The 17,415-nt window shown below is 34.8% G+C and overlaps 1 protein-coding gene across 2 annotated transcripts in view; it reads right to left on the bottom strand.

The window, feature by feature from the left end:
* The window catches only part of GABA-B-R1 (gamma-aminobutyric acid type B receptor subunit 1), a 144,365-nt gene that overhangs the window by 14,816 nt on the left and 112,134 nt on the right, over positions 1–17,415 (bottom strand). For both annotated transcript variants that reach the window (XM_076130423.1, XM_076130432.1), the window contains exons 7-13: positions 14,648–14,763; positions 12,012–12,139; positions 6,435–6,576; positions 5,641–5,791; positions 4,568–4,808; positions 3,340–3,550; positions 1,047–1,303 (exon numbers count right to left, since the gene is read on the bottom strand). In XM_076130423.1, the coding sequence (XP_075986538.1) occupies positions 1,047–1,303; positions 3,340–3,550; positions 4,568–4,808; positions 5,641–5,791; positions 6,435–6,576; positions 12,012–12,139; positions 14,648–14,763 (1,246 nt within the window). The remainder of the gene's footprint in view (positions 1–1,046; positions 1,304–3,339; positions 3,551–4,567; positions 4,809–5,640; positions 5,792–6,434; positions 6,577–12,011; positions 12,140–14,647; positions 14,764–17,415) is intronic.

The raw sequence follows: 17,415 nt of genomic DNA, 5'->3' as shown, positions 1-17,415 counted from the left end.
TACTTTTTCGTTCCTTTTTTAATGGCTAGCCTGTTGAAAATCGATAGTGGAAGGAAATCGCCTTTCAGAAATATATAAATTTTTATTAATTGGACTTTAAGGAAGTATTAATTTTCAGTTATAATAAGATTAGTTTAACCCTTATATTTTTAGCACAAGGTCGGTAATACGATAGCGATAGCACAAGCACCTGTCTATAGCTGTTAGTGAGTTTGACACGGTTCACTGAACTCTGGTATTTGCACAAGGGAATATGATAATAGCATGTCAGTATAACGTGTGTTATCTGGAATGAACTAGATACGCTTTGCGATACCTAATGAAATTATAATTACATAGTTGCTTTACCTAAAAAGCTTTTATGTTTAAAAGCAAACAAAGTTTAAATAAGTGGATCTTTGAAATTAGATATCAAGTTGAATTTTTAGAAAAGGTACAAGTAAATTATGTATGAAGCGAGTTCGTGTTAAACGTGCCATGCGCGGTACGCTAATCAATTACTTCAACTTTAGCTATTTTCACAAGGCGAGATTAAATAATTTTATCTTTTAATTTTGTAGAGAATTTCCATCGCTTTCCTTTTATTCGTTTGAGCTGTTGTTTAGTTATTTATAATTTATTACTACATGTGGAGATCAGTCAACTGTTTATAGTTAAAATTGTTATTTTGTGATTTGGCTATTGTTAGAAAGTAACATAAAATCACTGGCGTGAAATAAATATCGTTGTAGTCGACATTATAAATAAATAAGTATCGTCGTTATACAGAGCCTGTACTATGGCAACCAAATAACTGATAAACATACTTATATACTTCTAAATACATACCTAGATACATATGTACTAACCAAATAACTGATAAACATACTTATATACTTCTAAATACATACCTAGATACATATGTACTAACCAAATAACTGATAAACATACTTATATATTTCTAAATCCATATTTATATAGATACATTAACATCCAGGCTTAGAACAGCTACTCGTGCTCACCATACAATTATTAGTCCCGGATACTATTTATTCCATATTACTTACCTTAGGAATAAAAATCAGTGCCATGCTGAGGAAACAGCAGAAGACTATAGCGAGAGATACGAAGGCGAAGGAGGCGTCCTGTTGGCTCATGATCACGAGAGTGATGGGCGCCGTGATCAAACACAACACCACCACGTTGTAGATGCTCATGCCTACGTAGCGCGAGTCGTTGATCTGCCGCACCTTCACCGACCGCGTCTCGTATGCCAGGAACAAACCAAATACTAGGACCAAGCCTTTGTACCCGTACATTACACCTAGAACAATGATTATTATATTAGTTTGTACTGCGGTTGGAACTTGTACCGTATAATATGGAAGAAGGTATAGGATAGGTGATGTGAGGGGCACTATTGTCTATTATATCATAGAAGCGTTATTGCTTCGGAAGTACTTTGTTCTAACTTACATCACTTGTTTCGCTTTAAAGCACCCATACATTGAAAACCGTACGTAATATTGTTACAAGTTTGCTACTATGTAGCTTCATCTCACGACAGCAACAAAGTTAAGGCGTTTCTCATATTCTTGGTTAACATCGTTTACCTTAAAACAAACGCAACTCTAAGCGACATTACAAAGAAAACAGCTGTTATTAACGACTTTAGAAAAACTTTTAAAATTCTCCAAGTTACCGTCGCAAATGAGTCGCACTGGACTTGGAAGGAGATTTATATAATGTAATTTACTGTTTACGGCACTTTAAATCACTTCGTATTAGAGCTCATCTTTTATAATTATTGCTGTTTGTATTAAGGGTGGGCGAAGATTTGAGTCGGTTTATTTTGTAATTAAAAGTTGGTATGGAATTAAACGCCTGTGCTAAGTAGGTAGTCGTTAAGATAAAATTAAACGGACGGATGCTGGGGCGTTTTAACTTTTTGTTAAAGAAAAAATATTTTTGCTTGGCGCCCATTTGAATAATCCCGGAGTAAGCGATGCGCATGAAACGCGTGCATTGTTGGAGGTGCATTGAAAAGGACGCGTTTTGCGTCAATACAAATATTTTGCTACGTGTCGCACTCCAAGTTTGTGCGGATATGCACTATGCACTTTTGAAAAACTCTTTTATATTCAGAATATTTTAAAAGCCTACTACGTTCCTAGTGGAATTTATACAGTAAAAACGGAAAACCTCTTCTCTGATTCATATGGATGAGTGTGAAAATGTAATTTGTTTAAAGGATAGGAGAGCATAGAGTAGCCTAGAGTTATTAAAATCCAACTTTTTATCGCAAATATGAATCACAACATTTGTTATAATATTGATAATCGTACTTACTAATACTAACTTGTTATGTACAACATATTTGCTAACTGTATATAGAGTTAAGCTATGCCAAGTCAAGTAATACGACGTTTATTAATGCTTGTCAAATAATTTGTAGACGCGTCGTGTTACGTACATGACAGATAATGATAATATCGGATTACAATCATGTTTCAGAAATGCTTCAGTAGCGCAATTCTCTACAAACGGTACTGTCGAGTATCGAGAGCTTGAAATTTAAAAAGTACTGCCAAAATAGTTCTTACGGAGCCCGGTAGAGGCGCAATACAGAACTTCGTGTAAAATTTCTTGATAGTCGGTTTTCGGTAGTCGATAGTAGTAGAGAATCGGGCTACAGTAGTTTTGGATTATTATTGACAATATTTTGTTATAGAATTATTTGAATCAACAAAGTCTCTACAAATTCAATTTATAGAAACGTTTATACAAAGATAGTAGAAATTGAATTATGTAACAAAGTTTCTGTGAGATAGAAATGCGCAGCTATTTTCCGTGATCTGCATCTTAAATTAATGGATTTGCTACAAAGAGACCGTGATCTTTGAACGCGAGGATACGATGCTAAACAAGCGAATCCTTCAATCGCTTCAGTGGTGATACAAGGATAAACTTGTGAGTCAGTCAACCGTGTGAGGTTCTCAGTGCCTCGCAAAAACATTACATTATTATGCGCTAAGGGAAATTTGTTATCAATGTGATAAAATTTCATTACGTACGGTTTGGTTCGTGGTAAGGAAGTTTTCCTTACTACTAAAAGTTCTGGCTGATTTTGGTCGTTCAGAGTATGGACAGAAAGTTATGTTTTTTTTATAGTCAGTTTTTGTAATCTTTTGGTGCCGTATATGAAAGAAAGCTTCCAGAATAGTATTGTTTTGAAAATTATCTTGTATTTTAATATTTTTTGACATTGTACCACCATTAGCTATTTTATGTAGGTACTCTTAAAAAAAAAATGCTAAAAAGTGATGAGAATATTTAATAAAAAAAATGGTTTTTACTCACCGAGCCACACGGTGTTATGATTGCTAGCGCAGTGTTCCAGCTGCGGTCTGATATGCACGTCGTCGTCGTGATGCCGGGGCGCCTCCAGAGGGAACGTCTCCACGCTCCTCTTGAGAGGGTCCCTCAGCTGCCAAGCGGTGAGCAAAGCCACGTCTACCACTAGTAAACCGCCAACCATTGTGTACAGCTTCCATCCGTGGATGCGCTTTTTCTATGAGAATAACAATTTTGTTTACTGTTTATCACCTTCTGTAAGACAGACAACTAACTTAAAAAAACAAGTTATCTCATTGTCAACTGTTAGGATTGGATCTTTTGCCGAAACGAGATAGGGGTTGTCTTTAACTTATTAGGACCGGGATGTTTTTTTGTGGTCGTTTAATTATTTAACGTTTATGTTTGTCTAAGTTATTTATAACCATTCTCCGTCAATCAGTCTCGGGTCAAGTTCTGTAAATTCCATTTATCATTTTGTACATGAAATCACAGTCGTTTCATTCCCCAACTCGTAAAGTTTGCGCGTTTCTCAAATAAAGTCAAATCAGAAGTCAACAATATATTTAAATGACGTCGCGCGTAGGCGCTGAAAGTATCAGATTCAAGGAAATAAAAATCCCGATATCTCAAAAAGCTTTCGTTTCCTATTTTCCTTACAAGAGCTCGTTGGATGTGATCTCAATAAGTCCTATAGGAAAACTTCAGAGGTCGCAATGAAGTGAGGAAACAAAAAACGCAAACATTCGATATGTAAAGTGTCACGAGACGATCTAATTTCCATTGTGTTGTTGTATCGGAGCTGAAAGGACTCGATTTAACATTCATGTCTGTCGATATCTGTCTTGTGTTGGATGAATGCGCGAAATACTTCAGTAACATTCTGGTAACGATTACGTCACATTACATGTAATTTATGTGAGCGTTAATATCGGCGCGTTATGTGCGTCTGTTTCAAATTCATTCTAATGTAATAATATTTGAGATTTACGTATTCGGGTTAAGTGCGGAGTGAAATGTGATATACACAATAATGTGACAAGTGACATAAACACGACAGGATAAAGACAGTACAGAGAAAATATAATAAATTCTTTCGCTTCGTTATCTACCTATTTATTGTAGGTATGTTTGTTCGTTGTACGCTCCGCTTGTTAACAGAAACCAAACAAAGTTCTTTGTCATGGAAAATAACAAAGATGATTTGTGAGGACATTCTAATCATGTTTATTACCTTCGTTTCAACTTTGGGTTGAGTGGTGTGTCGATGTACCCGCCACACTTTAGTGAACAATGCGCCATATGCCATGGAGAAGCCGATTGCCAGTAGCCAGGCGCGAGCCGCGCACAGTCCAGAGAAATGTTGTTCTAAAACCCATCTTCCATCAAGACCCAAAGCGATCGCCGCGCTCAGACACACGCAACATCCACATAACATCACAGTGTTGCACGCCGGGTGCGACCATTGTATTACCCTGCAGACAATATTTCACGTTATACCGCGGCAAAAGTCCCTAAATCGAACAAAAATTACGAGCCAATGTACCAACTTTAACGACTGCAGGCATCGGCTTCAGTAAAAACTAAAGCAATGTAAGCTCACCGGATCCCAAATATCGACTTTACTGTTGCCTTTAAAACAACATCATGCTCTTATTTCCTTTTCTTATGTTATTTTATACTCTTGTACGACTGTTCGAGTTTTTGTAGCCGAGAGAATAATTCAGAATAACAAAATAAAGTATAAACAAAAACGAAATAAAGATTGTCGGTCCTCGACACTATCGGAGAGTTCCCCTTTGATTGTTCACTGCGTCAGATCATTTACATTCATCTCATAGCGAGTAGCTCGTTTCGCATATAAAAATCTCGCCAGGGTGAAACAACGATAGGCGAGGGAAACTATCGAGTGGCACGTATTTCTTTTAGCTGCATTTGTTTTCGATAAAATAAAGTCGATTCTCATAAAAATTTGTTTACTACGATTTTAAGATTCGGATAAGGATAAGTCTCCTGCAATGCAAGATACAATAGGTTATCATCAATCTGATTTAAATGACTATTCTAAAACTCATTACATGATATAGCATTATTTTTCAATGTATTACAGTCGCAAGATTTTCCAACATTTAGGCTACATAAAAAATATGCAAACATTCCGAGTTCGAAACTTTTTTAGTATAAAGTAAATTAACTCAATTGTCTTAGCGAGACCCTTGTCAATATCATGCACTACCCAAATCCAGGAGCTTATTCGGGGCTGACGTTGACAGAGGCACTTAAAGTAAGATATATAAGGTTTCTTACCTCCTGTGTCTGTGGAGAATGTTGAAGATAATTAGTGCAATGGCAGCGAGGATCCCAGCGATGCAGAGAGCGGTCATACACGCAAAAAGAGGGAGCGAGACGGTCCGTAACTCGGTCACTATCACGGTCCGGTCCGGCGGTACCTTCCCACCTGTCCAAATACAAATTCATTTCATGCTTCAACGGAACGTGTGCGACGCTCGTAAAATACTACTAAAACTATTATATATGAAAAGAAAATAACCAATGTACCCACTATATTCGCTTTCATATTTCCCTTTATTTTACTAGAGAAAGATTTTCGCTGCTTTGACTTTACGATACAATTAACCTTTAGCTATTATGGAACTGAACAGCGCAGTCTCCGCACCCTGCAGCAATATTCGTAGTTAAGAATTATTAATAATTCTTTCGCTTGCTTTGTTGTGCTTATTTCGTGAGAAGGTTTTCAGACCCTTGTTTTTATGAGGCTGTCTTTTATGTTAAATTGCTGTAAGGTTTTATGTGAGTCAAACATAAAATGTACGTGTTGAGTACGGATGTACTCTTTCGGTAACAAAATGTGACCGCATGTGATTTAAATTGTGGTACATACAAGACTCTTTCACGAATATGGTTTGCAGGGATGGTAATATATTTATTTCTGTTAATCTTATAAAATCAAAACAAGAGTAAACAGAATATTCGGTATAAATAAAATGGCAGTTATTGCTCTATATTTTGACAAAACACATTGCCAAACCAAAGTAAACATGAAGATTAATAATATGAATATTGTGTGTTTGTATACGTACCGACCCACCGCTCTCGGTCCAACCAAGTCAAATTATCTGCTTGAGTGTCGTAGTAGCCCAGCTTCACATAATGGTGTTCAGTCAACTGCTCGATCTGAGTTAATGCTATACGATCACCTTGTGACGAGAACGCCACCAACCCCTGCAGAAATTAAAAAGAAATTACAACGTAGCCCAGTTAATTAATTTTCCTTCTTCAAAACTAACGAAGTAGACGGACTGTTTGAGTTTTCTATGCTATTACTACGTTCAGTGCTTTTCAAAATAATGTGATTGGTTTTCCACGCCTTGTTTGTATTCCGTAGCGAGTGCTACGCGCACGCTACGAGTGTTTGCTACAGAACTCACTTATAGTGTGGTCAATTGGAAGGCTTGAAGCTACAAAGAGAATTACGTATTATAATGTTCCTTTGTGGTTACTACCGTTCCTACTATATATAATTATAGAATAAAAGTGTGGGTAAATTATTTTTTTTATTCTATTTCAGATACACGTGGCTAGAAGTATATTTGACTACTTTGAAATTTTCCTTGTTATGTTCTTAAGTTAAATCTGGAAATTCCATGTTTCTGCCAATCAATTAAAGAGTATATTTATTGATGAGCGAAAAAAATAAAAAATAATCCTCATTATACTTTAAGATGGCTGTTGTAAAAAGATAAAAAAACAACGTTCTAATGAAAGAAAAATATATTTGTAGTGATTGTCTAATAATAATGTTTCTATTAACTGATATTATCTTGCTATTATCGACTTTTCATTCCTATTTAATGTCTTATCTTTTATGGCATCAAAAAAGTAAAAAAAAAAACAGATAATAAAAATATTGAAAGACTGGACATAATACTAAAAGTGCATAACATAAAACAAAGAGTTTATTATCCATTTGCTTTTTACTAAAACTCGGACAAAATATTTTAAAAGAAACTATTACACCAGCAAGATAAAATATGGGACTTAAAAGCTGGATATTTTATAGTTAGTTCACTTACTTCCGCGCTGATTCATAGCAAATATTTCAAAGAATATAATACAGCTGCATCAGCGAAACTTGTAAATATAATATTTGAACATAATATTCATATATTCGACTAGTTTAACCGCGCGGTTCAGTAGATTTTTTAGTTGTTCGGGATTTTTCCGAATCGATACTCTCCCATTTCTGGACAAAAGTTTCCATCAAACTCCTTTACTGTAGCAAGGAGCTCTTTTTATAAAAAAACAACGCGATGTTTTGATCTCAGGCTTTCTACTCAATCTTCATGCTTAACAGTTGTTCTTGCATTCGGTACTGTCGAGTATCGCAAGTTTGACATTTAAAATGTACTGCCAAAATAGTTCCTACGACGCTTTTAGTGGCGTTGATTAGATTTGTGTACAAAATTTCTCGATAGCTAGCCGGTTGTCGGTAGACAATAGTGGCAGAAAATCGAACTACTGGTTTAGCAGATTTTCCTTGATTGCCGAAAGAGACCGACAGACATTCGCATGTACATTATATCTAACTAGCTGACCCGCACAACTTCGCTTGCGTCACATATGAGAGAATGGATCATAATTTTCCCCGTTTTTGTAACATTTTTTGTTGCTACCCCGCTCCTAATGGCCTTCGCGTGATGATATATAGCCTATAACCTTCCTCGATAAATGGGCTATCTAACACTGAAAGAATTTTTCAAATCGGACCAGTAGATCCTGAGATTAGCGCGTTCAAACAAACAAACAAACTCTTCAGCTTTATAATATTAGTATAGATTAGTATAGATAAGTATGAGTATAGATGAATATCGTGTTCCAACAGTACAGTACAAGAAAAACAATTAAGTAATTTATGAATATGTACCGCAAGAAAATTAAGTTTATCATCCGTGGTCGTGCTGTATAGACCCACATAATAAATTAACAACACATGCTCGAAGTCGGAAGCCACTTGACTAAAGTCGAGGGCAAGAACTAGTCGTAAAAGTATTTTATTGCTTTAATTACAATTCGTTTTATGTCACGACCAATGCCATGATACTTATAAGTTTTTGAAGAGTCGTTGAACAAGGAATAAACAACACGACACGATATAAAAACGTCGGGTTATTATGAAAGAAAAAATAATGGTGATATGATTGGATTATGTCTTTATTTTTGTGTAGGCTTTCTGTGAGTTGCAATCAATTATGGAAACTTTTTATGGCTTTTTCCATACACTTATTGCCAAAACAATAAACGTCGCTTTAGTTTGGATTAGAAGTGAGTGAAAACTCATTTATTTTTATGTTTTGTCTTCTTCGATCAAGTATGGTTTCACTAACAACTTCATTGTATGTTACTCAATATAGATATACTAATCTTTGTTTAGAGCGCATTTGTTTGCGAGGAGGATAGCAAATAAAACATTTTCCAAGAGTATATATTGTCAAAAGCAAAGCAATAAAATGTTAGAACAGAATAAAATTACTTTCTCTCTGTCTTAGGTATTCCCAATTCCGTTGAGGTCGGCATCTAGTCTAACCGGATTAGACTGAATATCAGATTCTGCACGGTGGGAAAGACTGCAGACCTCGGGCACAGACGCATAACCGATATCGTAATAACTAGACCGGTTGTTGGGATATTTGAGGCTAGAACTAGTTTGCCCTTTGATAAATTGATTGATGTGTTCTTCATGTCAGTAAGTTTAATAATAACTAGCTGACCCGCGCAACTTCGCTTGCGTCACATAAGAGAGAATGGGTCAAAATTTTCCCCGTTTTTGTAACATTTTTCACTGGTACTCTGCTCCTATTGGTCGTAGCGTGATATATAGCCTATAACCTTCCTCGATAAATGGACTATCTAACACTGAAGGATTTTTTTAAATCGGACCAGTAGTTCCTGAGATTAGCGCGTTCAAACAAACAAACAAACAAACAAACAATCTATATTAGTATAGATACATAATTTATTTTAATATGGCTGTCCGTGTCATCCATGTAGTATGCTAAAGTGGTACAGGTACACGTGAGTTTGGACTAGATACTTATATGGTTGAGTTGTCACATTCTCTAGAAATATTCAATAAATATTTGATGTAGACCGGATTTAGAAATGTTATACTTCGTAAACAGCTAGATCTCTAGCGAAACTCGCCTTCTAGCGTCATAAAAAACATAAACGACGTAACAATAAAGGTGATTGTTGTTATGTCTGTTATACCTAACAGTCGTCCTATTATGAAGAAAGGTGTTTCAAAACTAGATCAATCTCATTACGACCCGTCAAGTTTGTTCCGAAGTGCACAGTTGGTTGGGACTAAGGTGTTGTTAAGTCAAACGTCCTGTGGTCTAAGTTATCGTGAACTATCCAACGCATCGCTTCTTAATTGGCGCTGTTCCAGTGGCTGGATCGGGATTTGTGTGCCTTTGTCTTGCCGTGTTTTGCTTCGTCCACGTATTTTGGTAAATGAATTTTCGAATCCAAAGACCTTATCTTTCTTGGTAATCTTAATTACGACTAGATGCTTACACATATACGTGTTTAAGACCTAAATAGAATGGTATAAGACAAAAAGGAAAAAAATATTTATAGTTCATGAAAATCACAATGTATAAAATAATTAAACAAATTTTACTATTAGTAATACAGCACTTCGTAAAATAATTGTAAATACCTCGTTAAATCATTGGTTTCTTCACAAGGCAAACTAGACTGTTGACGTAGCTGTCTTATACGATAAGCTAAAGCTAAAAACCGTATATAATGTGTTCCTCGAACTAGAAATTCAGTAACAAAATATCTCTTTTAGCGGATATATGTTATAATCAATATGCTTTCAGACTAAATCTACCGAAGACTTAAAACTGCAGTTTGGAAACTTAAACTAACAAAAAACAGGTTGGCTTCTCGCCTTCAATATACTTCTTGCTAATAACTATTTACGTTAAACGCTTGCGACGTATATATACGACAACGACCAAACTTATTATGTTCTATTAAAGCAAATAGTCCACTTAGTGAGACTTATACTAACGTTCACTTTAACTTTCGTTCTCCTTGCAAAGAATGGCCATAAAGTGTTGTAAGCCCCCCCTAAATGCGCTGTGGTCAATTTATTCATTCACTTAGTGTTTTTCTTACTGATAGCATTATCTTCTGCATATAACAGAGAGAGATGACTGCTTTGATTTCAATAGGAGTCTAGTCAAGTCTAAAAAATTAAAATTTAGTTAGAACATTTATGAACAGTAATAAGAACTGTTTAGTACTAAGTAAGCACTGAATCGAATTGAAAATCGTCTCCAAAGAGCTTTTTTCTGTTCAAAATCAACGCAGTCTTACTAGTTTTTGCAATCCGATCTCGCAGGTAAAAGACGGCAATATATTTTCCATGTTTTAATAAATAGTATACTTCGTTATTTTTAACTCGAGAACTTATGCAAACTCTATAAAACTTTGTGTGCATCTAATGTAGTCTGTACAATATTTCAAATAAGTTTAAGAGGAAAAAGTATCTTGTTATATTCTTCAGGTGTACGCTGTCTTTAATCTATACTAATGTTATAAAATTGTAGAGTTTGTTTGTTTAAACTCGCTAGTTACAGGAACTATTGGTGCGAATCGAAGAATTCTTTTACTGTTGGATAGCTTATTTATTGAGGAAGGCTATAGGCTGTATAACATCACGCTACGAGCCTACGACTAATAGGAGAAAATTTTTACTGGTACTCACCAGTAAAAATTGTTACAAAAATGGGGATAATTATGACATTCTCTCTTATGTGACGCAAGCGAAGTTGCGCGGGTTAGCTAGTGTGAAATAAGTCAGCTGGTTTATTACACTTTTGCTTAATTTGTAGCGTGTGTTTATAACACAGCTATACGAGTTGTGCATCTCACGTCCTTACTTCTACTCAGGTCTTCGTCCAAAATATGTTAGTATCATACATTGTATTTTGTAGCAGGAAAACTTAAGCAGGACTGAGTATGATTACTTGTTTACTTAACGTCTTAAATACGTTATTAGCGAATACAAAGTAAGTATGTCACAAGAAATATTAATAACCATGTAGAGGACTCGTAGGTAGTAAGAAATTTCAGTGTGACTAGTTCATATCTGAATGTGTGTTGGAGTCTTTGGTCAACTAGAAAGGCTCAGTTTTAATTGTTTTGTACTTTATAGTGTCTTATAAATATGTCATAACTCAATGTACGTTACTATTCTAGACACTTGACTACTGACTAGCTATCTACGAATTTTGAATTATCAGATGTTTTGTATAATATGACGTGGGCCGTAGGAACAATTTTTTAAGTACATTTCATATTTCAAACTTTCGATACTCGATAGTACTATATTTTTCACCTATAAAAATGATGCTTGCCAAATTAAATCCAAAAATCTTCAAAATAAAAATATAAAACGAAACTTTGAAATAGCCGGATTTTATATAACATTTTCATTTCATTTAAAATCTTTCGCCGATAGGACGTGATACGACGTTCGCCGACGATTGCCGGTACATGTACGAGCGGCAATCATGTGTAAGTTTACAACTTAAAACGAATAGGTACTTATGATACATTGCATTTGATAGGACGGTACTTACCGATACACCGAGGAATGACGTCGAGTTTATCGCCTCGTAAATGTCATCGGCAATCTTTTTGTTCGTGTACGTGAAATTTTTCAGACTTAGACCGCTTTTCTCGAGTTTCTCCATAGTTTTGTTGAATGCTGTAACAAAATTTTATGTTAGAGAAACGAAAATGACAGAGTATTAATTGAGCACTTACAGATTGATGAAAGAGAGATGGTAAAAAATGTGTCAAAATTCCACTTTTTAAGCTAATCAACGCTATTATTGAGGTTGAGGTGTCATTAAATAAATATAATAAAAAATGATGATTTAAGCTTGTAATGCGTACAAAAGCACCTAGCTATATACAAATAGCACCGCAAATACAGAAAGGAAACATTTTTGTATATATTTTCCAGGCACATTGGATGAAAACCCCGAAAACTCTTTTCGAAAAACACTAACTATATTTACCTATCATACTGTATTGTTTTGTTGAAGAACATAAGGCGATTACCTATTGTGTATTCGCGGTACTGCTATAAACGTCTCGGTGAGATTATCGTAGAAAATATAACGTCAAGGGAGGAATTTGGATTATATTTTTTCTGTTCGATCTATTATATATTATACTAAGTTGAAATCATAAAATCACAATGTCACGTTTGGCTGACTCAAGTATTGTTATCTGCAAAACTAGTTTGGTTCTAATATCTAACAATAAGACATATCTACTAAGAGACTTTTAGCTAATAAATATCAGCCTTTTATACCCGAAGGCTTACGACAAGGTGTCTGAACATACACCCACATTACACCACTAACAAAAATTTATCATTTTATAGAGGCGAGCTTATTGCCATTTACCGAGACGGTACCAAACTCCACCCTACTATTGATAAATGTTCCAGTATTAAATTAGAAAAGACCATTAGTTTGCCCGACCCGAGAATCAAACTCCAACATTATAATCAGCAATTGGATACACTGCCGACCGCGGTACAGAGGCAGCCTAAGAATTGAACTTTGACATTTATTATTTGTCTCAAATATCACAACCTTAAAATAACATGAATAAGGAGTTTATTCTTACTCATCTTAGCAACATGTATTCAAAATATTCCCGAGTATTGCGATAGGTAATAAAGATAAAATATTTCAATATTGACATATGAAATATTTTCGCAGTGAGATTGGTGTTTGGTGTCTATTTTATTGCGATAAAACGTTTACAAAAGACCCTTTGTTCACGGTCGTGATTCCAATACGCGGAACTGAAGATGAATAAAAAATAAAACCTTTCAAGCGAAGGATACCGCGTGTAGGTAAATTAATATAGACCGAAGTAAAACCGGGCAAAAAGCAATACGGCATTCTGTTCTGATTACGTTGTTCAGAAAAAGAGAAAAAAGCACATTTACGTCTGTTCTGTTGCAGGAAAGCAGAAACAAGGAAAAAAGAGGATTGTGTGCCAATTGTCGTGGTATACGTTTGACACACGTTTCTGTGAGGCGCGTCACGTTATTTTTGTTGATTTATCGACAGTGTCTACTTTAGGTACGTGTGGACTGTTCGTAGTGTTCACAGTCTTTTTGGGAAACGAAAAACACGCGTTATTTTTACTGGTGGTACAGCGTTTCAGTAATTAACTGTTTTGAAGTCAGTCTTTTCAAATTGGAGCATAAGTCTTAACATTTTTTTTTCTTACCTAGACAAAAGTAACAAGCTGAAAAAGACACACAAATACTTTAAATTCAGTTATTTATACCTCAGCAGAACGAAGTACAAACTGTGATTATAATTTAAACATAGAAAAAAGAAACAAATAATAATTAACCGCTCCGGGCACCCGTAATAATCCCCTACTTATAAAAGATGACAGTAAAACACAACAGCGAAAGCTTTGCGCAACATTTTAATTGAAAATTCGTTAGATCTGCCGTAGAAACATATTTTATCTACTTTATATACCTTTTATAAATATTACGAGGTAAAATGTTATTTCTAAGTAACCGAAAATATTTAAATATAACGCCATTACAATATTCATGGCTCAGTCGGGACGCTATTAAGTAATTCTGGGGCTTACAACCTTATTACTCGACAAATTAAGCGATCGGTATTTTATGAAAGACAATCTTTATAGTTTTATTGCGTGATCGCGATCTATAGGAAACTTTTAACATGAGCGACGAGCTGTTGAACTTATTTTTATTTCGGTAGTTTAACATTCTCCGCTGATTTTCGTATTGATAGTGTCCGTAAGTAGTTCAAACTTTTTTATATGGCCAGACTTATCGTAATGTCTCATCAGTTGATTTTAATCTATTACAAATAGAGGAAAAAATACGGCTGAGACTGAAATTCATTTGTTATTTGAAGTAAGTATATATGCTATTGCGAGAATGTTATAAATATAGAATTTAATAAATTTACTATACATATGGCACATAGGTTAAGCGACTACATTGCCATATCTTAAAGGGTCGTTCTCGAAGCCACTGACTTTAGTTACTTATTTCATAATCATAAGTATTTTCCTATTGATGATGCCTAATACAACACTTTTTAAAAATAGATAAAGCTTCTTCATTAATAAGGCCAACATAATATGAAAAAAAAGTTGATGACGTCATAAGTTACATAAATGACATAGATATACATACCCAAAGCAACGGCCCAAACAGCGTCGTAGGCCAGGGGTGCCTCTTGATATCCCTCCGGATATCTCTCCCCGTCGATGTCGTACCCGGCTTCGCGCAAAGCCTCGTTCAGTCTCGATCTGTTTAGATAAAACATTGTTTTTCTTATACTAAATCAGAAGGCCTACTTCTAAAGGAATATAAAGCAAAGATACGGATTTTGTTTGATTATGCTACTTTTTTCTTTATTATACAAAGTAACGGTATAATTCTGGATAAAAATGTTCTGTGTTTCTTCGTAGTGGATATCGCATTTCAAATTAAGTTGTTCTTTAAGAAATAGAGAATAATTTAACGAAGAAAAACTAGAGTAATAAATGTAGCAGCGAGAACGAAAATAATTGCTCGTAGCGAATGTCATTGAAGGTACAAAAATGCATTCAATTACGTGTCAGCAGCGCCCTACTAACCCGTAAATAACTGAAGAATTCTATGCATTTTCTGTACTTCGCATTACTTCGCTTGCGTTTTTAAACACAGTAAGTTATGAAAACGTTAAAATATGCTAAGCAAATGTAAAAGTACGAAAAAATATGTTTACATTAAAACATCCTCAATCTACAAATGTACAAATATAACGACTCCGCAAACCTATTTATTTCGTCTGTTTGAAAAGCTAGAGTACTTTTTCTGTTATCAATATTAATAACATGTAAATAAGTAGATACAAATACAAAGTAGACACGAGCACATTTTGTGATTGTATAATGGTTGAGCTCATGTTTCTTAATAAGGGTAATAAATAATCTTGAAGTCTCGGATCGTAAAATCTCCACGGTACTTACAAATATTATTACCGGTAGAGTTGCATTGGCGTTACGTACGTCTATTTTGTTCGCTTAGCAACGACGATGAAAAGCTTATTGCTGTGGAACCTCCGGAGAGAACTCCGACAGTACTTAGCTTTGTTCAGAAGATGTACGTCGTGTTCCCTTTCTTTTACTTTTTGTTAGGAATGTGTTGCAAAGGATATGAGAGGATTGGGAGTGGTGCAGCTATGAAATATTAAGTTCAGTAAATGGATGCTGTAGACGGACTTTGAATAAATCTTTTACTGAAATGTTGGACTTTATTACTTAATTTACTTGGTTTATTTGTTGACGTATAAAATGTTAAACTAGTGTTCACTTTTGTTGATATTCCAGCGTATTATTTTATGAAAGCGTAAAGTAAGCATCGAGCTTGAAGCGTTTGAACAGTGGCTTCTAAATTGCTTGTGAAGTTTGTGTCTGAAAGAGTTTAAGACTTAACTTTCCACATTTTCTTATCGCAGTACTAATGCGGTCTCATAAGAGTATGGAGCTGGAAAGTTAGCCGGATGACGTACAACTTCGCAGCTAAATTGTTACTTTACGAAAAGAAACTAACGAAATTCACTTGAAGAAGTAGGAATTTGTTTTCTAACAAATATATACATATTTTTTTTGCTGTTAATAATAAAATTCTTTCATATTTCGTGGGTAATGCTAATGTAATTATACAATTTCTTAACCAAAGAAAGCTTACTAAAATACACTACATTACCGCGATTCTGTACAACTATCGAGTATCGACTACCGACTCGCTATCGAAAAATTTTGTATGAAAAATTGATCAGCGCCCCTAGCGGATTTTCGCAACAACTATGTTCTTCAATGGCGCCATTTTCCACCAAACATCAAAATAAAATAAAATTAAATAAATATTTTTTTTTGCTGGAGCGCACTTAGGGGCAATTCGAAATTCGAATTTCGAAATAAAATATTATTTCCATTTTTAATTTTATTAAATTATTTTAATAATCTTTATTGGATATATTTAGGAAGACGAGGCCAACGAGGCTGAAAAGATATTGTCTCCTTTGCCTGCTTCAACGTAGAAAAAAAAGACGCTGATTATTTTTTTGTGTTGATAATGTTTCGTTGAACAACATTAATTATGATATTTTTATGTCATTGATTTATTTTTACTAGTACCGTTTAAAGTAAACTATAATTATTATTTATGAGAATAATACCTTTCATGATTATTTTTTATCCACTATTTATTATATTTAAAATTAGTTTATACACAATTATTACCAATAAAATTTTATTAAAAGAATAAATTTTCAGAACGAAACTTTTTCTCACTTTAAATGTCAAGTTTTCGATACTCGATAGGTCGCGATTCTCTGCCGGATTCCTGCCGGTTTTCTAACGAGTCGCTCGATAGCAATGTATGGTACTCGGCAGCGAGACGTTAGTATCGAATGTACAGAATCGAGGTACAGCCAAATTTCATTAACGACATAATCGACACATATATTTCGAAATTTTAATGTCACTTTTGATACTGTAGCGAGTTAGTTAAGTTTTGTCATTTCATCTGACAATAGAGTTAGTCGTTACACACGAGTACAAAGTATTATGTGTTACCCTCAAGGCTTTATATTCTTTCACCATTTCGCGCAATTACTATGCTAATGTTCACTGAAGCATATTTTATTATGTTTGAAGCGCACAAAGGATATTCCAAATACGCCAGAGAAGTTGACGCAGATATAACAATAAAGTCCCGTCACGAATCGCGATATCGCATATCTCTAGGTATTTTCAACTTAAAGTGTCGCGCCGCACGTCGAAAGAATAGAATATTATGTTCCACCGCGTAAAACAGGTTTTATTTGGGATTGCACCGCATAAACGTCTCTCAGCCTATATTTGGACGACTTACAAAGGAAATTATTGTCACGCCTATTTCAGACGCCTACA

This window comes from Anticarsia gemmatalis, chromosome 2, assembly GCF_050436995.1.
Source record: "Anticarsia gemmatalis isolate Benzon Research Colony breed Stoneville strain chromosome 2, ilAntGemm2 primary, whole genome shotgun sequence".
Lineage (NCBI taxonomy): Eukaryota > Metazoa > Arthropoda > Insecta > Lepidoptera > Erebidae > Anticarsia > Anticarsia gemmatalis.
This window is presented reverse-complemented; position numbering and strand designations above follow the sequence as displayed.